Source organism: Mytilus edulis, chromosome 3 (assembly GCF_963676685.1).
Source record: "Mytilus edulis chromosome 3, xbMytEdul2.2, whole genome shotgun sequence".
Classification (NCBI taxonomy): Eukaryota; Metazoa; Mollusca; class Bivalvia; order Mytilida; family Mytilidae; genus Mytilus; species Mytilus edulis.
The window spans coordinates 83,717,949-83,742,359 of NC_092346.1; the positions used below are offsets into that span (position 1 = coordinate 83,717,949).

At 31.6% G+C, this 24,411-nt stretch overlaps 1 protein-coding gene across 2 annotated transcripts; it reads right to left on the reverse strand.

Moving 5' to 3' along the window:
* Positions 1-1,563: 1,563 nt before the first annotated feature.
* On the reverse strand, positions 1,564-23,505 carry LOC139514563 (stress-induced-phosphoprotein 1-like). Of its 2 annotated transcripts, XM_071303941.1 has the most exons (13): positions 23,227-23,505; positions 18,044-18,253; positions 17,390-17,531; positions 13,266-13,416; positions 12,415-12,610; positions 10,781-10,907; positions 9,769-9,871; positions 9,239-9,359; positions 5,437-5,533; positions 4,477-4,638; positions 3,660-3,763; positions 2,754-2,917; positions 1,564-2,030 (listed from the first exon to the last, which is right to left on the reverse strand). In XM_071303941.1, exons 1-13 carry the CDS (start codon positions 23,248-23,250, stop codon positions 1,958-1,960), a joined length of 1,674 nt encoding a protein of 557 aa, XP_071160042.1. In that variant the 5' UTR covers positions 23,251-23,505; the 3' UTR covers positions 1,564-1,957. The 2 variants fall into 2 exon arrangements, 1 of the variants encoding a protein (XP_071160042.1); XR_011662635.1 differs by lacking the exon at positions 1,564-2,030 and having other exon boundaries at positions 2,754-3,268; positions 3,472-3,763.
* Between the last annotated feature and the right edge of the window lie 906 nt (positions 23,506-24,411).

Here is a 24,411-nt window from a genome sequence, read left to right on the forward strand (position 1 = left end):
TGAAGTTATTTACATAAAGTTATTGGCAAATAAAAATAGAAAATGACATCATAGTCATGTCTGGCAAATGTCCAACATACATTATCTAAAAACATTTTAGATAAGATAAGGAAAAAAAGCTTCATCAGCAACATTTTATATTGGCAAATTTCCAATGAAGTTATTTACATAAAGTTATTGGCAAATAAAAATAGAAAATGACATCATAGTCATGTCTGGCAAATTTCCAACATATATTATCAACTACTATTCTATACAAAGAAAGATAACTCTAATTGAAAATTAATTGCTATTGCACAATATTGTGCAATTAGATATTTCTTGCTATTGTGCAATACTGTGCAATTGAAAATTTCTTGCTATTGCACAATACTTGATATGGAATCCTGATTTGGACCAACTTGAAAACTGGGCCCATAATCAAAAATCAAAGTACATATTTAGATAAAGCATATTAATAAGCCCAAGAATTTAATTTTTGTTAAAATCAAACTTAGTTTAATTTTGGACCCTTTGGACCTTAATGTAGACCAATTTGAAAACTGGACCAAAAATTAAGAATCTACATACACAGTTAGATTTGGCATATCAAAAACCCCAATTATTCAATTTTTAATGAAAACAAACAAAGTTTAATTTTGGACCCCAATTTGGACTAACTTGAAAACTAGGCCAATAATTAAAAATCTAAGTACATTTTTAAATTCAGCATATCAAAGAACCCCAAGGATTTAATTTTTGTTAAAATCAAACCAAGTTTAATTTTGGACCCTTTGGACCTTAATGTAGACCAATTTGAAAACGGGACCAAAAATTAAGAATCTACATACATAGTTAGATTCGGCATATCAAAGAACCCCAATTATTCAATTTTTGATGAAATCACACAAAGTTCAATTTTAGACCCTTTGGGCCCCTTATTCCTAAACTGTTAGGACCAAAACTCCCAAAATCAATCCCAACCTTCCTTTTATGGTCATAAACCTTGTGTTTAAATTTCATAGATTTCTATTTACTTATACTAAAGTTATGGTGCAAAAACCAAGAATAATGCTTATTTGGGCCCTTTTTTGGCCCTTAATTCCTAAACTGTTGGAACCAAAACTCCTAAAATCAATCCCAACCTTCCTTTTGTGGTCATAAACCTTGTGTCAAAATTTCATAGATTTCTATTAACTTAAACTAAAGTTATAGTGCGAAAACCAAGAAAATGCTTATTTGGGCCCTTTTTGGCCCCTAATTCCTAAAATGTTGGGACCAAAACTCCCAAAATCAATCCCAACCTTCCTTTTGTGGTCATAAACCTTGTGTTAAAATTTCATAGATTTCCATTCACTTTTACTAAAGTTAGAGTGCGAAAACTAAAAGTATTCGGACGCAGGACGACGACGACGACGACGCCGACGACGACGACGCCGACGACGACGACGCCGACGACGACGACGACGACGACGACGCCGCCGACGCCAACGTGATAGCAATATACGACGAAAAATTTTTCAAATTTTGCGGTCGTATAAAAATTAAACATGGATGTGCTTGTCTTTAAACAAAAAAAATGTATTAAATTTGAAGTAGTAGTCTGACTGTATTCACATTTCACATCTTCTTATGAAGTTTTATTTTCTTAGACCAGTAAAATTATATTTTGACTTTTCTCAGTCATTGTAATGAAAATAATCAAAATCTATTCCTGAGACAATATATACATATGCATGATGACAATATAATGACAAACAACTTTTTTTTAATTGCACAACAGACATACAATATATGATCAGAGAAAATTCTTGAACTTATAATTTAGAAATGAAAATAGAGGATCATACAGTAACAAACAATTGAATGTAGTAAAATGATTGTTCCCTATAAGAAATACTTTATAGCACTGATGTGATTGTTTATGCAAGCGTGTATAATGGAAACATGTTTGATTTCACTGAAATTACTACATAGGTCAACGAAGAGCAATAATTCCACATTCCATTAACTTTTCAATTTTAGCTGCAACTTCTGGGTTTTGTAAATGTCTGAAAGATAAAATATTGCATTACAAAATCATATTGTCCAGAAAGCATAAAGCATGAAGCATACTTAACCACTCATCAGACAAGCCAGTACAATTTTCTAACATATTTCTTTTTTTGGTGTTTCCTTCTTTTTTTGTTTAGTGTTTTTTGAGGGACAGTCTATGTTTTAGAAATTTCTATTTCATTATCAGGACAGGTTATTTCTTCAGAATACAATCTGATCTGGTCATAGAATACTGTGTATTAAGTTACCATATTTTCATCACAGCTTTTGACCATTTAATCTTTTAGGTTTGCAAAACATGGTACATGTATTTCCAGATCCATAATTTTAATTGCTACATGGAAGGATAACTCTCTTGAGGTATATGACTGGTATTTAAACAGACAAAAGATTGATGTAAACTTTTTCAGATTACCAGGTATTGTTCTTAAAATTTTAAAGTTATGGTACAAGATTATTTTGTATTTGATTTTTTCATAGCGTTCCTTTATACTATTTGGAAATGCTATTAAAAAGTTATATTCAAAGCCTTGAAATAAAACAGAGCTGGAATTGCATTATTATTATAGTTTATTGGAGATCTAAACTGTATTGAATACTGGACACAAAATAATATGACTATCTTGATATTTTGGCTGTTAAACTGTGGCTTTTGACCAAATTCTTTTGTTTCCAATAGAAATTTTTTAATTAGCTTCATCAAGTATATTCACACTTACTCTCTGACGGCTTTTGGATCTTTTTCCATTTGCTGAAGAATTAACTGCATGGCTGGGTCTTTGAGGATTTGTGTGACTTCTGGGTCTGCCATGGCTCTCTTACGTACAGCCTCAGGGTCATTTCCTTCTGCCATCCTAGAATCTCTGTATCCTTGATTTGCTTCCTGACAGTTAAAATTTAGTCATGAAAATATGATTTTAAGCACTGGAGACTACTGAAGGAAAAGTTTAATTTTACAGCAAAGTCTTGGACTGAATTTTAGAAGCATCTATTCAAGTGGCATGAATTACTCATCTGGTAAAATATGCCATATACACATAAAAATAAAATATAAACATTTTAAGAAATTTTCTATTAATTTACATAGATTTTATATTGCTGCTCATACATATATTACTTTTATAATTTTCTTTTACTGTTTTAGTTCATGAAAATAATGTCCTTTAAGGACAAAAAACTCCTTTTATTTTGACAATTTTTATAGATCCTATTTTGCTAAGCATGTTAGATAGTTCTCAAGATAGCAGGCAAAAGAAAATGGTTCAATAATTTTTTTTTTACCCATATGAAGGACTTATATATGTATAGTAAAAAATGTAAATGCAAAACACATCCTTATTGTATTCAACCTGATTGGAATAATGTTCAAGATGCGACCTTGCCCTTTGAATTGTTACCATGTGTCAATGACCTATGATGTAGGTAATAATTCAATACACATTTCAGCCCTTACCCTTGGATTATGGAAAAAATTGTAAAACATGTGAGTTTTATGACAGTAAGCAGAACACAGATCTATTTATTTTATATCAAAGCTGTTAGCTTGAAGAACTTAAACTATTTTTCAATCTGAAATTTTGAAATATGACCACCAGATGTCATCTTGACTAGCTAAAAATATTTACCTCACAGTTTGGATCAAGGTCTAATGCTTTAAGGTATGACTGAGCAGCCTTTGATGGTTCTTTCATGGCATAAAATATGCTTCCTTTCCTCAAATAACCTTTAACTGAAATAAATAATTGGCTGATTAGATAATTGTTCACACATTTATAAGTTTTTAATCAAGCTTATTTCTAACTTCTAAAAATCAAAGCAGAAGTGAAAAGACTATTGTATTAACTAATATTTGGCCATTGTTGTCTTTGAATCTTTTTTTGTTTTCAATGCCATTTGCTTCTTAGGACACCTGTTGTTTTCATCAATTAAATTTTATTTGTCCTTTAATTATGCCCAGCCAAAAATGTTCATAAAAAATTAAACACCAGTTAAGAGAGATGTCATCTAAAAAACAAACATGTTGAAGAATTAAATATTATGAAAAGTTAAAGTAGTAACTGTGACTTGAATCTTCTGACCTTACAATCAATTGGCTTTCTTCCTTTCTTTCTAAAGGATGACTGTAATTTCATTTGTTTCTAGTGGAAACCAATTTTTAAAATTGAAAAAAAAAATGTATTTTTGTTGAAATATGATTTTTAAATACATATTAACTCTACATGTAAGTAAATATAAAATTTTATTTTGTGATCATTGAGGTAAGCCTCTAACCAAAAAATTCATTATTACGACTAAAAAACATTTTTTTTTTTAAAGTTATCTAAGTCATGATTTATCATATTTTATGACTTGCATTGTCTGCCTTGTGTTGTCCAAGTCTTGTTTAAGGTTCAATGTGTTTCTTAACATCAATTATTATTACCCACCAATATCTATACTTACTAAATTTGGGATCTAATTCTATACATTTATCTGCATCTTTGAGAGCCAGATTAAATTCCAATAGTTTTGTATAGCATGCTGCTCTGTTGCTGTAGAGTTTAGCATCATCTGGGTTTCTCTTTATTGCTTCATCATAATGCTTTTTAGCATTTGGATAATCACCTGAAACATACAATTTATGTGATACAAAAGAATACTTGATCTCAATAAGGAAGACTAACCAATTTTATCCCATATATTTAATATTACATAGTACTCAAGTATACTTGGTTTTACTGTTTGAATTGTTTACGCTATTCATTTTTTTGCCCTTTATAGCTTGCTGTTCTTTGTGAGTCAAGGCTATACTTTGACCTATAATGGTTTACTTTTACAAATAGTGACTTGGATGGAGAGTTATCTCAATGGCACTCATAACACATCTTCTTATAATTAAGGATATATAAACAGACTAAATCACAGATTTTTGTGTTTGTTAGATGTGCTGTATTAATTATTTGTAATTAAGAATTGAATGCTGCTTTTTGTAAATTTATTGGGGTGTAAAAGAGTTGACCGAAGTACATTTTGTATGAAGCGTGCAAGCGCTTCATACTAAAAATGTGCACACGGTCAACGCTTTTACAACCCTATAAAGTTACAAAAAGAAGCATTCAATACTTATAATTACATTTTTTGAGCTAGAATCATGAAAACACGATTTTTATCAAGTTTTCATTTAATTTACCTGTGCACTTTATTGTGGGACCTCGTGTCATCATGAATGATAAATGTTATTGCCTTATACAATTGTTTCAGGAATAGCACGTGATGTGCAGTTAGCCAATCAGAATAACGTATTATAATGAAACATACATCTAATGTAATTATTGTGCAATGGGTCAATGACGGAGTCCAAAGTATATGATAAATATTATCAATTGTCAAATTTCATAATTATTAATTTCAATAATATCTTACCTTTCTTGAAATAGTCATTTCCTAGAGTTTTGGCTTCTAAGGATTTTTCAGGATCTATATATTTCAGTCTTTCATCTTCTTTTATCTTTTTATCCAGCTGTCAAAAAAGCAATACATTTTCATTGAAGTCCATACATATAAATAGAAAGATATGACTTTGTAGAACTTTAATGAGATATGAACTCCACAAATCTTTTACATAAAATCCAGTTTCAATCAAAGCTTAATTAAATGTATCTGTGTTTTAATAGTTATGAAATATTCTTATCTCTAATGTATGAATAAAAGAAGACATGGGATATACTAAAAAGAATCAATGAATCAATAAAAGTGCTAGTAAGCACTGAAGGGTAAAGATTGCTTTAATTTAGTGTTGTCAAATCGTTCACTTTTGCCTAGCCGGTAACTCGAATTATCGTTCGACCAATTAACCGGTAGTTTAAGTTGATGTTTGAAGGCCTTTTCTATAGTACACTACACATAGATATAAGGAGATGTGGTAAGAGTGTCAATGTGAAAACCTTCAACCAAGTCATACATTTAAGTTTTTATAATACGATGAATTGAAGTTTGTTCTTTGGTATTATAAGGCTTGTCTGTGAAGAATCCTGGCGAAGTTTGACTTTTAATAATCTAATACACCATATCAACTATGGCGTTTACAGTAATAACTTCAAATTGAAAAATAAAAAAAAACTACTTGATCTCGCAGAATTTAATATGTCTGAAACCGATGATTCTTTCATTTTCTCTTGTTGTCTCCAAAAATAATGTGGAGTGTTTCAATTTGAAATGATTAAGCCTGTTATCCGTACTATTAAGTATACATTGATTATATTTACATTGCTTTTATTGCACAGTTTTTGAGTAAGCATTTCGTTTAAAGTATGACAAAGCCTTGCACGACGGAGTTTGCACATTCAGATGTAGGTCTACACAATATAAAAAACAAAAAATGAAATAATGAAGTAAATCGTAAAATTTAATCGTATTACTGATTTAAGGTAGCACTACAGTCAAAATTTTCTGACTCCAATCAACAGTCTTTAAAGATTAATTTCTACAAAACTACTCAATGGATTTTTAAAATCTTTAACTCATTTTAAAGCTGAAATATAACTCTTTCTTAATCTATATATGAATTTATTTTTTGTTTGATTAATTTCAAAATATAGCTCATTAATTGCCCAAAAAGTGGTCTTCCAACTTGGATGAAAATGGCACATTCATGTCAAATGGTAGTAAAAATTTGTTTTCATCCCTTTAATCAACCATATACAATCAACAAAACCGTGTCTTAGATTTTTGATATATTCCTCCAGTAAGAAGATATATTGATTTAACTGCTGGGTTCCAAACCTCATTTCACCTTTCATCTTTGAAGACCTATAAATTCATTTAGAAACAAATTATCCAAAAACTGGGACACGGTATTGTAGAAAATACACCCTTTAATCATATATATCAAAGTCAGGCCAAAGGGGGTAATCATTAAGTTTCTATTTTAATTTTTTCTTACAATTCTCATGAAAAATTGTTCTGAGAAATGACCTAAAAACTGAATTTTCCCCTTAGAACCCCTATAAAGACAATATAAATACAAAAATTCCACTGGGAACACCCCAGGAGTGTTCTGATACCATTACTATATCAATAGAACCACACACTTTGTGTCTTTGATGCTTTAATGCTGTAAATTTTGCATTACATGTGAACTGTCCAACACTAACTTGGCATTTGGCGGGAGTTTGACGTCACAGATTTGACCAACATCTGTGATGTAGTAATTAAATATAGACAAAGCTCCGCCTCTTTCCAGACAGTCTAAGATAAGAGAATAACAAGATTGACCAGCTGCATATAATCAATGTTTAACATCTTTATTCTCTATATATAAAGAATAACTTTCATTTGAATTTAAAAAAAAGAAATAAACTGTCTGAAATAAGCTAGAGCATTAAAAGTGTGCATCAAAAAACATGTTCATAAAAAGATCAAAAGTTAGACCACACTCTTCTTGAAAATCCACTTTCCACATGTTTTTTTTTTTTAATTTAATGGAACTGACAAATTACACATAAACTGAAAATGAGTTAAAATGCATAAAAATGTATTTAATTGAATACGACCAAAGAGAAGATATTTATACAGACAGGCAGAGGCTTTCAAAAATACTTTCCCACTCTTTACCATATTAATTTTATTTCATTTTTTGTAGATTTTTTCCTTTTAGATTTTTTCTTTCTCTTTGTTCACTTCCATGTTATATAAATTATTTTAGTTGCAAAACAATAAGATAAGACTACAATATTTATCTTGTGGTCAGGGATTAACAGCTGGACACTGGTATCAGCAGATGATTGACATATTAGCCCCTCCCAAATGCCTATATATTTAGATTAATTACCATGTGCTTTTATTTACATAAGTTCATTATCAATTTACTCCCTGTTGTGATATGATAATGACTTTGGGATTTTTACCAACTGTGCAGAATAATTCTTACTTCAAAATTATATGATAAAAAAAATATCTTCAAAAAATCATCGTTAGACTGTAGTGCTACCTTAAAGTTACTGTTAAAACAAGAATGTGTCCTCAGTACACGAATGCCCCACTCGCACTATCATTTTCTATGTTCAGTGGACCGTGAAATTGGGGTAAAATCTCTAATTTGGCATTAAAATTAGAAAGATCATATCATAGGGAACAAGTGTACCAAGTTTGAAGTCGATTGGACTTCAACTTCATCAAAAACTACCTCGACCAAAAACTTTAACCTGAAGCGTGACAGACGGACGAACGGACAAACGAACGAACGAACGGACGGACGCACAGACCAGAAAACATAATGCCCCTCTACTATCGTAGGTGGGGCATAAAAACATGTGTGCAGGAATTTCTCGCTTCATTGAAGACCTGTTGGTGACCTTCTGCTGTTGTTTTTTTTCTATGGTCGGGTTGTTGTCTCTTTGGCACATTTCCATTCTCAATTTTATACTAATTATGTTTCCTTAAGATCTTGCCCTGAGCGGAGAGACAAGTTCTAATTAATTTTATATTTTTGGATAAACAATAGCAATCACTGGACAATTGGTCTGTCAAATTAATTAACACGAAGAAACATAACTATCTAATGATTTCACTACAAATTTATATCAAATCTATCAAAATTGAAAAATAGTCAGGTTAACTGGGTAGCGTTTTTGGTATTCAGTATTTGGGGGTTCCAACGGTTAACCGTTGACAACACTACTTTAATTTTAAAGATTACTTTAACAATGAATGACATCATTGGCATTTTAAGAACAGATATTAGATTCCTGCACCTTGCACAAGTAGTAATTTTTTTGACATGAATAACACCATTTTGTAACTGGAATATCTAAGCATTCTATTTTTTTTGTAACTTTGACCTTGAACTTAATGTGGTGACCTCAAATTTAATTTGGAGCATATTCACTTCTCCACCTGTCAATTTCAAAAAGAAAAGACTTTTTTTAAGTTACTGAAATGATGAATGGATACATGGAGAAAGGCAAATCGGTATATTTTGTGGGATACCAATGTTCATGGATTTCATGGGAACAGAGGTCAGAACCATAAATTAACATTTTGAACGAAGTACACGTTTAAAGGTTTTCTATAGGCTTGAATGCAGACATTGGAAAAACAAAATCAGATATGTAAAAAAGTTCTAATAAATAAATCCACAGTTCTCCCTCCTTTTAATCTGGTATATTACTATGTCTTATATAGTAGGTCAATATTTCCTCTTTTTAAGTCTGATAGTTAAACTAACCACTTGAACTATTTTTTGTATTTCTGGGTTTCGATGTTCTGATAGCGATTTGTTCAGATATCTCAAAGCACTCTCATTGTCTTCTTTTTTCATAAAAGCCTTCCCTGCTCTAGCAAGTGCCCTAAAACAGAACAATACATTATTACTGAAGGTTTGCATTCATGCTAAATAAGACTAAATCAATTGGTAAGACAAATCATAGAATGCATAGCACATAATCGTGCTATGTTTCTTAATATATATATAATAAAAAAAAATGGTGACAACTATATAACAATTATACAATAGAACTGAACTCGTACAATTTCGCAGTTATTTTTCTAAACTACAATTTAAACAAGTTACTTTTCACTTTTTGTGAGACATTTTAAAAAGGTTTAATTACCCTATTTAATGGTCAAAAGTTCTTATGACATTCATTTTTCATGGTTAGATAATTAAGCAGCAACTATATGCACCAAGATTCAGTTAGCATATTAAATTACAATTGTATTCTAATTATGCCACATTGTACTAAATAAACTACTTACTTGGCAATTAATGTATAATCTGCTCGGTTTTCTCTTCCTATATTTATAGCATCCTCTGATGTTTCAATACATTTATCATATTCCTTCATTTCAAAATATACAGCTGCAATGAAAATTACATCATTTATATACAATAATATGCATAGAAACTATCATCTTAGTGGCCAACTAACACCAAATACAGAGATTTTTATACATTTTAACGAGCAGCTCACTTGGAATCTATACATTATAAACATCATATTCACTTAATCTGTGTACAAGTTTGACAAGTTGAATACACTTATAATCTTGTCCCCACAAGCCAATTAAATATTGTGAGAGAATTCCTCTCCACGAATACTTAAAGCAGATTGTTGTTTTCATTTAAATAAAGGTAACAGTAGTATACTGCTATTCGAAATTCATAAATCGATTAAGAAAAAACAAATCCGGATTACAAACTAAAACTTAGGGAAACACATCAAATATAAGAGGAGAACTACCACACAACAGAAACACAACACTAATATGTAACACACACAGAAACAAACTATAACTCATTCTCCAGCTATACCATCTATGATTGCAACGGTCATTCTTTATAGCACTTTTGACCCTACATAACTTTTAGAACTGCCCCAGCTAAACTGTGTTGACAGCTAGTTTACCCTGGCAATTCATCTTATAGAAAAGATGACAGCCTTTGTGCCCTTCTTCAGAGTTATAAATCAGAAATATGTGAACAGTAGCCAAAATCAGAGAAAATTTGAAGTTTAGATATATACTATACTTTTTTATTCTGAATCAATTTTATGTAAATTTCTTTTTTTAAAAGACGGAAGTCTTGTTACTGACGATTATGAAAAAAAGTTTTATATATAATAGATAAATGTTTGCACTTTCATTCTTTCTTTTCCTGGGTGAAATTGATTAAAAATTTAGACCATAACCTCATACAGGTTATAAGGTTTGCATAAGATAAATACTAATGTTGGAAAATGTGGTTTTCTACAGTTTGAATAAGACATACCTGCTTTGTTATTTCTAAAAGTAATATCTTTAGGATCTAATTCTATAGCTTTATCATAATGTACAATCGCTGTATCAAAGTCTTTCTTTTTGTATGCCTCATTTCCTTTCAGTTTTTCTTCTTGAGCCTACAAAAATATTAAACATGTTAAAAATACAACATCATAACTAAAATATCAAAATCAATTAAATTCTAGATACATAATATATCTGAATAAAAGTATTGAATTTTCCTTGGATTTATAAGCAGAATTTTTTTTTTATCAAATAAGACTCCCAGCTGATAAATAGAATTAGGATTACAGCCTTAATTTTAATATATCATTCTATGTTCATATATATGTAGGACTCTAAAGTGCAATGGGGACGCTAAAGTACTATGGTCATGCTAAAGTGCGATGGTCTACGCTAAAGTACGTGGTTCCATACGCTAAAGTGTGATGGTCCGGGAAAATAGAGACGTAAAAACGTAATTCGATAATGACGTTAACAGTTGTTTATACAAACTGAAAATGAGCATACCGGTAAATATATTAGGAATATTTTATTAACAATTTTTACACCATATGTCCATGACTTACGAGTAATTGATTGAATTTAACCGTTCTTTGTCGGCTGAATCACAATGTTTATTTTTTCAAGTGCTGGACCATTTTACTATATAAATACAAAACTGTATATGCATAATTGTCCTGCTTCTATTTGAAGCGAACGGATACATTCAAATCATTGTTTATGTGGCAGTTTACTTTGTGATCGCCGTTAAAATGCCGTTGATTTTAATGAAAAGAAACGTCGGTATAATAGAGATACATGTTTTCGTGTGTTAACTATAAATTGTCTTCTAAAACATAAGTTTGTACTGTATATTGTAGAAAAATATGCAAAAGGAGAAAGCTCGGCGAACATTGCATTTCTCTCGTATTTAGATTTAAGCTTATGTACATATTCCGACAATGAACGAATTAGGGATTTTTAATTTTCAGACAAATGTAATAGGAGGTAGGTTGAAACATAAGAGTGAACGGCAATCTACACCAATTATCCAAATACTCAATACCCTCTGAATTTTTAAAAATTCGTTTTACATGAAATATAATATTAGCTAAACATAAATTACCTTTATAACAAATTATTACTTGGTTGGACTTGTTAATTTAAAAACAATTACTTTCGCCTACCGGTAAATTGTAAAGCCTATTACATATGTTCTACCTTAGCATAATATAGCATAATAGCTTTTGCAAAAAGACTTTTTAAGCCTCGATGTTTTAATACTTTGAATCTTACCCTTTGGACCATCACACTTTAGCGTGATACACCATCGTACTTTAGCAAACAAACAACTAACGCACTTAAGCGTGAGACACCATCATACTTTAGCGTGAGACACCATCATACTTTAGCGTAGACCATCGCACTTTAGCGTGACCATCGCACTTTAGAGATCTTAAGAGTACCATCACACTTTAGAGTCCTACATATATATCTCAAACCCTCAAATACTGTGCATATAAATATTCTCCCAAAAAATAACAGTTACCACAAAAGTACCATGCTAAAAACATTTTTTTAATTCATTTCTGCTTTCTTTAATTTCAGGTTTATAAATGACTTTTCTGACTTTAGGTCTACCTGGGAATTAGGTTGGTTTTCAGGTACAGAATTAGAATGATTTTGGGAGTTTGAATTTGATCTTTGAGAAGGCATAGAAGTTTGTTCTGGCATTGCTTCTGTATCTTTGTCTTCACTTGCATCAGCTTGTTTTTGTTCTAAATCAAAGCCGAGTAAAACACCTAATGTCTGAATAATTCTAGGATCTTGAAAGCTTCTGAAAAGAAATAAAATACAAACATAAACAGTATTAAACTGTGGGTGCAATTCTTTTATGTCGTTTTTAATTTTATGCTGTAATTTTCAATAAACCATAATAAGAACATAAGCTTCCTACCTATCTATCATTATCCTATGGCAATGATTTATTTTATATACAACACATTAGGATTTTGCAATAAGGTCATTCAGTCTATATACTTTGTAACTTTATAAGTTCCCTAACACTTAACTGTTTAATACTGATTGCCTCTAACCATAGTTACAAATAAAAACTACTTCAGTATTTCTAATTATGTCAACCCATAAAAGGAGAAACAAGAGTGCACACCGTCTGTTTTATGAAGGCTTAACTACAACTAGCACATAAGATTAACTTTATCTATCATAATCTTTGGCTAGTGAAGATGTTTTTTTCTTTTTTTTTTTTACAAAAACCAGATTTTATACTATGGAAAATTGGTCAATAAAAGCTTCAATTATTGTCTTATGGCTATTATAGAAAAAACTGAAGCGTATGTAAGGCATCTTCTTGTAATGTAGTGTAGTTTAGAATAAATTTCAAATTTTAATTAAAGTTGTATGGGATTGGGGTGATGTGAAAAAGGTGCCATCCAACCCATAGATACATTTAATTTAGAAATAGCCCTTACTGTAAACTATTGGGATTCTGTTGAAGTAATTGTATCATCATTCTGTAATCTGGCTGTTTTAAATATTCTCTTGTCTTTGGATTGGCTTCTAATCGTTGCATTATATCTGGAGCGGCAAACGGATTGCCAAGAGGCTGACTACCTGATGGTCCTGTCAAATAAAATAAGTCATAATAAACAATGGTCATTTTATTCCTGACATAAAATAAGATCACATACATGAAGCTACCCATGTTATTGTGCATTTTTTTTAAAAACAACATAAGCATCTAGCATAATTATTGACGCTTATAATATTGTAAATGGTATTATAAATATATATGAACATATATATGTAAGACTCAGATCAATGTTTGGTCTCTAATCGACATCTGTTTCTCAAATCCACGTCCAAATATATGTCACAATAAAATAACATTCTAAATCGACAGCTAATTTTATGTTCCTCTAATCGATGTCTTTTTTTGACATTTTTAAATCAACGCCATTTTTGGCCTCTCTAATTGACTTCCGTTTTACGGAATTGTCGCAGAAAAGTAACATCTTTATTAACGGGTGGGTTGAATCTAAACCCAAAAAGGTGTGGAAAATGTACAACCAAATCTTAATACTTTTAACAATTGGGCGTAAATTTTATTCTTTCTATTGTTTGAGTCTGTATACTCCCCACTAGATTGTCTTGCAATTATTTTTGTCTTGGGTTTGTTGTCTCATTGTCGTACACCCACATGTATTTATTCATATGAACAAGAATGGAAAACAACAACGTTGATTGGTAAAATGAACGTCTTTCACTAAGCTATTACTATGTTACGTATGTACATGTAATATTAATATGATGTTAGTGATTGTCTTAGTGACATTTTCTGATGTTTGCCCTAATATTTTGATATCAAAATAAGAAAACAGTTAACATGGTTAAAGTTTCTGTAAGCTACTTGACAAAAAGACAAAACGATTATCATACCTAATATAAACAAAGATCAAATTAAAAATTAATTATTCAATGATGAGATGAGAGGAGACTTTTTGTCAAATAATTCAGATGTCATTTGTGTGATTCATAACGTCACATTGGATGTTGATTAGAGGACTTAGTAAATATTTGACACCGATTTCAAAATGCAGAGTCAGATTTGGACGTTGATTTGAGGAACGGACGTCAAATTTAGGCCGGACATCGATCTGAGTCTAACATATATGTAACACTCAGAAACGTGTCCTTCCCCCAAAACGTGTCCGATTCCCCAAACGTGTCCACATCGACGTCACTGAACTGCAAAAACATGTCTAGTTGTCAAAGGGCGCCAAAGCGTGTCATTTGTATAAACGCTCAAACGTGTCCATTTTTTAATAACCCCCTATCGTGTCCAATTCCCCAAACGTGTCCATACCAAGCTTTTTTTTTATTTTACTGGAACTATCATTCGTATTCATATTATAAAAACGTAGGTTATTTGTGTGTTTTTTTTTATTATTGTCATTGTATACTCATTTTACGATCTTTTACTATTTCCTTAAAAGATCAAAATAAATTTCTTGAATTCTTTTTCTATGCGCATTAAAATGTTTATAGCATTTCACTCTTTATAATGTGCCATACGTTGTATTTTGGAAGGCAACATTTTTGTTAATTTCTGCAACTTTTATTTGAAACGGCCTCTATATTACATAACAGACATTGAAGTAGTTTCTTACTTCAAAGTCATAAACAAATCGGTCTTTACTCGCATTTATTTTTCTTTTGATTAAAATCCAAACTAGTGGTCATCCCAGATAACCGTAAAAATTAATGGCCAATTTTAAATTCCCGGTTTGATAATATAACCTATCTACAGTATATGTCGTTAATATAATATCGTTCAAATAACGAATGAAATATTTGGCACTGGACGTTATTTCTCTTGTTCTGTGTCTTTAGTGACGCTCGTAACCTAAAATTTATTAAAAATTAGAACTGTTAAAAGAAGATGGGAGGTCAATTCGACTGAAAGCCCACCGTGCAATATTCTATTAATATAAAAGGCATCATCGGAGTTTATTAGTATAAAATAATTTACATAGTAAACGATTACTATCAACTGTATTAGAATTATCTGTATGTTTGCTTTAAATGAGCACGAAATACTTGCAACTGGACAATAAGCAAATTAAGTCAAAAGTTAATGCATATGTTACATATTAAATTTTCAGTAATTATAATCATTAACAACCGGCATTGAACAAGTTAATGCTAATATTACCACTTCATCGACTGTGTCCCCCATCATAGAACTGCCGTGAACGTTATTGATGTCGCGTTTAGGACATGTATTAGCGTTAAAAGACGCGAGACTTCTTGCGTTTAAAAGTGGACACGTTTGGGCGAATAACAATAGTATCGGGCACGTTTGGGGGTTCTGAAATCGGACACGTTTGGGGAATATTGAATATTATGGACACGTTTGGGGAGAATAGACACGTTTGGGGGAATCGGACACGTTTGGGGGGAAGGACACGTTTGGGAGTGTTACATATATATTACATATGGTGTAGCATTCTTCTTTTTTCATTGGTATATATACATTGATTGTCAATATTATAAATCTTGAAAAATACAATGTAAAATACACGTCCACTGATGTGTAATGGTCTATTTGACAAGTTCCTTGTTTACTGTAATATCATAATAAAAAATAAATGGGGCAGATGATTCTCCTGCTAGCATATAATGCTATATAGGGACATAATTCAACCAGATGCTCCGCAGGGCGCAGCTTTATACGACCGCAGAGGTTGAACCCTGAATGGTTGGGGCAAGTATGGACACAACATTCAAGCTGGATTCAGTTCTAAATTTGGATTGTGATGAAATATTTGACACAGCATAGGTTTCTGACACAGAATGAATGTGGTCTAATGAACTTAAAATATTTTTTTTGTCTTTGAGCAATTCACTATGCTGTTGAATATTAATCCTCTCAAAATAAATGTTTGAAGAAATTTTCTTTTTATTTATGAAATCTGAAATGAAAAAAATTTACCCCCCCCCCCCCCCCATTTTTTTTCACACCCCCCTTTCCCTTTTTCTAAAACTGATCTCAATTCAAATTTCTAATGGAGTTTGCAACAATAACTACTCATTTAAATACATCATAAAATATTAAAATGTAAAATAAAGTGCTTGTTATCACTGAATGGTTAAGATTGTTTTAATTTATCAGTTGGTAGTAAAAGTGAATATACATTGTATATTGTATGAAACAATAATTTAAGTTGATTCAACTACTATTCTGGACAAAGAAAGATAACTATAATTTTCAAAGATTTTATAAAGCATTGGTTTTAGGTGATTCAACATCTATTCTGGACAAAGAAAGATAACTCCAATTTATTGTCTTGAAACTACAAAAATGCTTGTTTTTGGACCTTTTTTGGCCCTTTATTCCTAGTCTGTTTGCCCCATAACCCTTAAAATATATATCAACTATTCTACGTATGGTATTAAACATTGTGGTACAATTTCAGAACAATTGAAATACCTATACACAACTTCTTGTCCTGAAATTAGATAAATGCTTGTTTGGGCCCCTTATTCCTAAACCTTAGAGACCATAACCCCCAAAATCAATCTCAAACTTTCTTTTATGGTTACAAACATTGTGTTAAAATTTTATTGATTTCTATTAACTTATACTAAAGTTATTATCCGGAAACCATCCGTCTTCGGACGACACTGACGATGACGTGATACCAATATGTGACCGCAAAAAAATTTGCGGTCGTATAAAAACAAATTCACTTTACCCCTTTCCACCAATCACTCTCTTTTTTTCCCCAATAGTATTAAAGGTATATAAGCCCTTTATCAACATGAAAAGCATTGAAAAGATAGTTTAAGTAGTCCATCACACTTCGGCGTTACAACTGACACATTTTGTCATAGCTATCAACAAGATAGCGTCACAATGCCACCATCTCACTTCAGTGGGATAAAACAAACACACTTCAGCATCAAACAATCTTACAATACTGTTCGGAGTACCATTGCAGTTCAGATATATAATGAATTTAAATTTAAAGGAAAATCCCATCAAAAGGTTGATTCTAAAAATGATTGTATATTAGGCAAAATGCAAAATTACCTGATAATTTACTCTGTGCATCCTCTAAACCATTTTTTAATTGTGCATTTTCAGGGTCAATCTTTAATCCTTCCATAAATACTGAAGCTGCTTCTTCATATCTATTCAAATAACATAGGGCTGTGCCTTTCCTTGAGAAACCCTATATAAAAATTACTCTGTTCTTAATAAACTTGTTGTGAAGCACCTTTTAATTAACAATGTGTGTCTAAAAATACAAGAGCTACATCATGTACATAGGGGTATACATTTTTGTAAATCTTAATAAAAGAACATGTATAAAAAAATTCAGGATAACTTCTATGTACACACCAAGTTACTCTTATTAATAATTATCTATTGTGACAGTTCTGAGTGGCGATACTATTTCTACACATTTCTCATACAAAAATTAAACAGAATTGAGACAACTCTCCAAAAGAGACCAAAATGACATAGAAGTTAGCAACTTTAAAAAGTCCAATCAGCAGACTGAACATTCAAAATTGGTAGTTAATTGAGTCACTGGACCATGACCTAGGAGGCAGGGTCTAAAACAATTTATCAATCTGATATTTACTGATATAATGCAACTTTATAGAAAATATCATTGATCTTTCACACTGAGTTCCTGTTAAACTGATTTATGCTAAAAACTTAACATCTATTCCTTACCTTTGCCCAATCTGGTTTTATTTCTATTGTTTTGTCAGCATCTCCAAGTGCTTCAAGGTATCGTGCAGCTTTAGTGAGCGCTGCAGATCTGTTACTATATAATACATGGTTTTCAGGATCTAATGCTATGGCCTCTGTATACTTCTTTATTGCCTCCTCAAAGTCAGAAGTTTCCAACGCCTTATTTCCCTCAGATTTAAGATCATTCACCTAAAATGTGTAGTGTGTTGTATCCTTTTCATTTATAAAACCATTTGACTTTTCCTTTTAGATTATCATTTATGAAAGTAGGCTGAATCAGCACCATGTCAAACCATTAGAATATATATAATTTGAGTAAAAATTAACATTCATAACATGTTAAACTACTTTCTACACTGCACCAATCACACAATATTTTGTTGTGCAAAAAGTAACATATACAAAATTGGCTGAAATTAAAATTTGTTCTACCATACCGACCAATAAAATGTCTAGTTACAGCTTCCTGTCAATAAAAAATAATGGCAGTAGGTCAAATTTTTACTTTTTCTTATACATATCATCCAGAAAAATTATACATTTTCCCCAAATACACACCTAGTAATTCCCCCATATATGTGAAAAACTTTTATAATTTCAATGTTGTGATGTATCACTCAATTTTGAGAAATTTAACTTAAAAAGTCAGCAGGAATAGGCTTTTCAATCTCTTACTGGTAAACATTGCTACTTGATGGATGTCACCCTCATACTTTCTTATTTCAGTGTTTATTTCTGTTATTTTTGAGCTTCATATATATTTCTTTTTCTATATACTAATACAATGTATATGTTCATAGATAGGATGTATAAAATGTTATGATCAATGCACTATATTTTGTGTATTAAAAAGGCAGTGATAAGCCTTGGAAGATTTAGTTATCAAGTTGGTCCCATAAGGTTTTGATTGCATGAATCCAATCTTTACCCTAATAAAAATATTCCTCTTGATACTATCTTTTGATAAGAAGCTTCTGTCCGAGTTTGGTCAAAATCCAGGATACTACATGTACTATATAATTATGAATCTAATAAATGTTTTAAAAACTTTAACTGCAGACTGTATGTAATATGAACTAGAAGAAAAACTAAGTTCATTTATCATGTTTATAAGTAAAATACAGAAAACAGGAAAAACAGGTAAAAAATTTTAACAAAATTTCTTCTAGATACTAGCTTTCGATCATAAACAAGCTTCTGTTTAAGTTTGGTAGTAATATAGGATAGTTTAAGAAAGTTAATTATTAAAATTTCAAAAACTTTAACCACAGAGTGAATATTTGTGGACCCTGCCACTGCTGGAATGAAGCATCACAACGTCTCTCTTTTTCAACAAAAGTCGATGGCTGGACAAAAAGGAAACTTTTCATTTTGTTTGTGCTGATAAGAACTGCATTGAGCTAAGTGTTTATCTATTTTCGCATGATAAACCAGAATATATAAGATATTTTACTTGTTCAATACAACTGAGAGTTAAAGCTTAACTATCATGACTATACTATTCTTTAGAATTTTTCTCAGACATGATTGAATATCCTGTTCCATCACATCATAGACAGGGATACATGTAGGGTACAGTACACAAGTACTGGGGCAAAAAAATGTGTTTACTGTCCCTTGCTGAAAAAGACCAGCCATCATAAAATAGCTTCATCCTGTTCAGGAATTGTTTAATCAGTTACTTTATTTTTCCAGATTGTAACAGTGGTCATTAGTTGTAATCTCTGCCATTCAGATATTGGTTACCATATTTTTTTTACCCAATATGTGTTGAAGATATTTTGCATTAAGCTTGTATTTGAACAAAAAGAACATTGTTTTCAAAATTAATAACATGAATACTGGTGGAAATATACACGATATAATTTGCCCAGTTTTCAGTGAAAAAAAAATTGAGATAGGTTCTAAAATATAAGATTACACATCAGTCAGGGATGCTGTAACTAGAGGCTCTAAAGAGCCTGTGTTGCTCACCTTGGTCTATGTGAATATTAAAGGAAGCAGATGGATTCATGACAAAATTGTGTTTTGGTGATGGTGATGTGTTTGTACATCTTACTTTACTGAACATTCTTGCTGCTTAAAATTATCTCTATCTATAATGAACTTGGCCCATTAGTTTCAGTGGAAAATGTTAGTAAAAATTTACAAATTTTATGAAAATTGTTAAAAATTGACTATAAAGAACAATAACTCCTAAGGGGGTCAATTGACCATTTCGGTCATGTTGACTTATTTGTAAATCTTACTTTGCTGAACATTATTGTTGTTTACAGTTTATCTCTATCGATAATAATATTCAAGATAATGACCAAAAACAGCAAAATTTTCCTTAAAACTAACAATTCAGGGTCAGCAACCCAACAACGGGTTGTCCGATTCATCTAAAAATTTCATAGCAGATAAATGTTGACCTGATAAACAATTTTACCCCATGTCAGATTTGCTCCAAATGCTTTGGGTTTTGAGTTATAAGCCAAAAACTGCATTTTACCCCATGTTCTATTTTTAGCCATGGTGGCCATCTTGGTTTGATGGCCGGGTCACTGGACACATTTTTCAAACTACTAACCCAAAAGATGATTGTGGCCAAGTTTGGATTAATTTAGCCCAGTAGTTTCAGAGGAGAAGATTTTTGTAAAATATTACTAAGATTTACGAAAAATAGTTAAAAATTGACTATAAAGGGCAATAACTCCTAAAGGGGTCAACTGACCATTTCAGTCATGTTGACTTATTTGTAAATCTTACTTTGCTGAACATTATTGCTGTTTACTGTTTATCTCTATCTATAATAATATTCAAGATAATAACCAAAAACAACAAAATTTCCTTAAAATTACTAATTCAGGGGCAGCAACCCAACAACGGGTTATCCGATTCATCTGAAAATTTCAGGGCAGATAGATCTTCACCTGTTTAACAATTCTATTCCATGTCAGATTTGCTCTAAATACTTTGGTTTTTGAGTTATAAGCCAAAAACTGCATTTTACCCCTATGTTCTATTTTTAGCCATGGCGGCCATCTTGGATGGTTGGTCGGGTCACCGGACACATTTTTTAAACTAGATACCCCAATGATGATTGTGGCCAAGTTTGGTTTAATTTGGGCCAGTAGTTTCAGAGGAGAAGATTTTTGTAAAAGTTAACGACGACGCCGGACGCCGGACGCCAAGTGATGAGAAAAGCTCACTTGGCCTTTTAGGCCAGGTGAGCTAAAAACACATATATACTTTTCTTGGAATGATCTTCAATGCATTTTATGATTTAATTTAAAGATGGATTTAAGAAAGAAAAAAAAAAAAAAGACATTTAGCTTGTATAGTACCTATTGAGGGGATCTGCAACACTATTCAGTAGATAACTATACACTTGACTTTATGGTCCAGGCCTCTACAATAACTTTTTTTTCAACTTGTCCAGTAGGACAAGTACATTCCAAAACTTACTTGTAACTTGTCCAAAACAAATCTTAATATTAACCTTTTTTGCATTTCAAGTTGATTCAAGGAACAAAATGAATTACAAAAAAATTGAACAGAATTTGATTTATATCCTTTGAAATACTTTTAAAAGATATGAGCCATGAACAACTGAATTGAGTTGTGTCACAGGACTTAGGTTCTAGTTTTTATCAATGCTAAAGTCTCATCATACTTTGCACATGAGGCACCATCTGATTGGCCTCTAAATGTACACTCATTGGATTTTTATCCATTTTTTTAAAAGTTGAAAAAAGTTTATTCAAATGCAATCAATAAAAAGAATATGAGGCATGATTGTCAATTTGACACAAGACCAAATGACACAGAAATTAACACTTATAGGTCACTGCATTGCATTGGTATTGTTTTTTCTACATAAAGATCAAACATGATTTGATGATTTTTATGGTAAATAATTTCCTCATTCTTATTTAAAAAATACGTTATGGACATCGGTATTAATTATTATAGAGCAACAAAATAAGGTAGGAAAAGAAGTTCTGATTTGTCTTGGTCCAGAAATGTCTACTGCCTTGCCAAACTGTCTATTAATCATGTTTATGAAATATGTCTCCTACAGTGCCCAACTGTCTATTAAACTTGGAGCCGAATCATTTCCGAGCTGTTGACGAACTGTCTTTTAAAGTTACCTTATCTAAAATGCCCATGGTTGAATTGGATCTGTAAGACTGGTTTCCGAGAAAAGTGTGCTTTTTACCTGTTAAAAGTACTTGACAAAGAACCAGTTTAAATTATCGATTGCAAGTCTGAGGGGTCTAATTTTATTATTCGACTAAGAAATAAAAAGTTTCAATTAGTTTCAGTTTAAAAAGGAAAGATGTCAAACAAATCTTCTTTTCTTGTTTTTTTGTTAATAATTATACTTTGTTCATCAAAGTTGGATTAAAATTTATTTTCTGCAGAATGATTCTACTTGTCCCATCGGACAAGCTTGGTATAGCTTTTACCTGTCCGACCTTTTTTACCTCTGGTACCAGACAATCAGACAAGCGTTATTGTCGAGGCCTGTGGTCCTTATCAAATGAAGGTTGTTTACAAAAAAAATCGTGATCAAGTGTATAACTATGTACTGGTAGAATCCTCCGTTTTCAGAATCCATGTAAACTCCCTATCACTTTCAGCATTAATTGATATGTGTCACAACAATATTTACAAGGACAACCCCCACTCCAATACAACTTTTAGGGAGTGCTAGGACATTGGGAAGTCTGTTATTATGGTAGAGGAAGCCGAGAACTAGGAGAGAACCACTGCGACACTCAGCGGAAACAGAAAAATTTCTTTGCAAGTTGAGGGAGGTAATAAACAGATTTGTATCATTCACCAAAATGAGTTATAATAAGGTTAATAACAATCTGATCGACTTTAAGCTGGAACAACTTGAAATATATATATATATTATAAACCTATTTGGGTTACTCTGATACTGATAGGTTTACATGAAGTGCGACTCCATGGTATCATGTTAAATCATGGTGGCATTTCCACGTGAGCTTGCAGTTAAAAGTTTGTATTTACTTTTTTTTTCATTGATATGTGTGCTAGGTGCCGGTTTTCCAGTTAGTGTAAAACACGTGCAGACAAATTCAACAGAATTCGTTGTGGTTAACCATACTCATGGCATACAACTGGTTGTCTCTTCAACCTAATCTTACCTTTTTCTGATTTTCGGATGACATATTCCTACAGGCTACAGCGTTTTCCTATGTTTTCTCAATTATTGAAACCGAATTTTCTAGAGTCATTCGTACTTATCGGAACTCACTTAGCATTATCCATTAGTTTTTGTCGACTGATTCCCTGAAAAAGAAATTTCTTCGTACCGAGAAGAAGGAACAGTGACCAGTATATTTACCTCCCTTTGATATTCCGGAACGCCTTGGTAGTTTTCGTCAATAAAAACGACTTGCAGCTTTAATCTGTGATATGCGCATAAAAAATTAAAATAGATCATTTAAATGCGCATATTACATACACCTCTTGAACTAAGGGAGCTACCATTTGATTTTTATGGGGGGGCTAGGATGAAAAATTTTGTCCTGCATTTTTTTTTAGCTGTAATCTCTGTCCTGCCTTTTTATTTTTCACTCTGTTCGGTCCTGCCTTTTTTTTTTTAGTTTATTCTGACTTTTTTTTACCTAAATTGTCGTCCTGACTTTTTTTTTTTGCAAGTGTCTCATCCTGCCTTTTTTTTTTACTCAAAACTACTGTCCTGCCTATTTTTTTTCAAATTTCATAGCCCCCCAATAAAAATCAAATGGTAGCTCCCTAATGAAATCATAGAACAATAAACAATACAATACAATACAATACAATACAATACAATACAATACAATACTATAGTGTTATTAACTGGCTGTTTCTGTATTGGCACTGGTATAGATTCTCGGTCAGCTGTATTGGCCCTCGACCCCGTAGGGTCGAGGGCCAATACAGCTGACCGAGAATCTATACCAGTGCCAATACAGAAACAGCCAGTTCATAACACTTTTATTAAAGGCACTGGCTACGGTTACATGGAAATGTAACAATAATAAAAATATTATTGTTACATTGGAGACTAATTGCCGGAATGCAAAGTTGGGTGAGGAACCGATTAATTACAAATGTAACAATAATTACTGAGGCTACGGTTACATTACGTTATTGTTACATGAAACAGCAATGTACGCTAGATTGATTAAACTTAAATCTTCTATAGTTGTATTGCTTCATTCTTTCATATGTACTAAACAATACTAGTAATTTAATACTGATAAACAATAAAATATTATTTTTCAACAAATGGTGTACAACTTGAATAGTTTTACTACATATTAATGGTTTTGATGTTCTTAAAG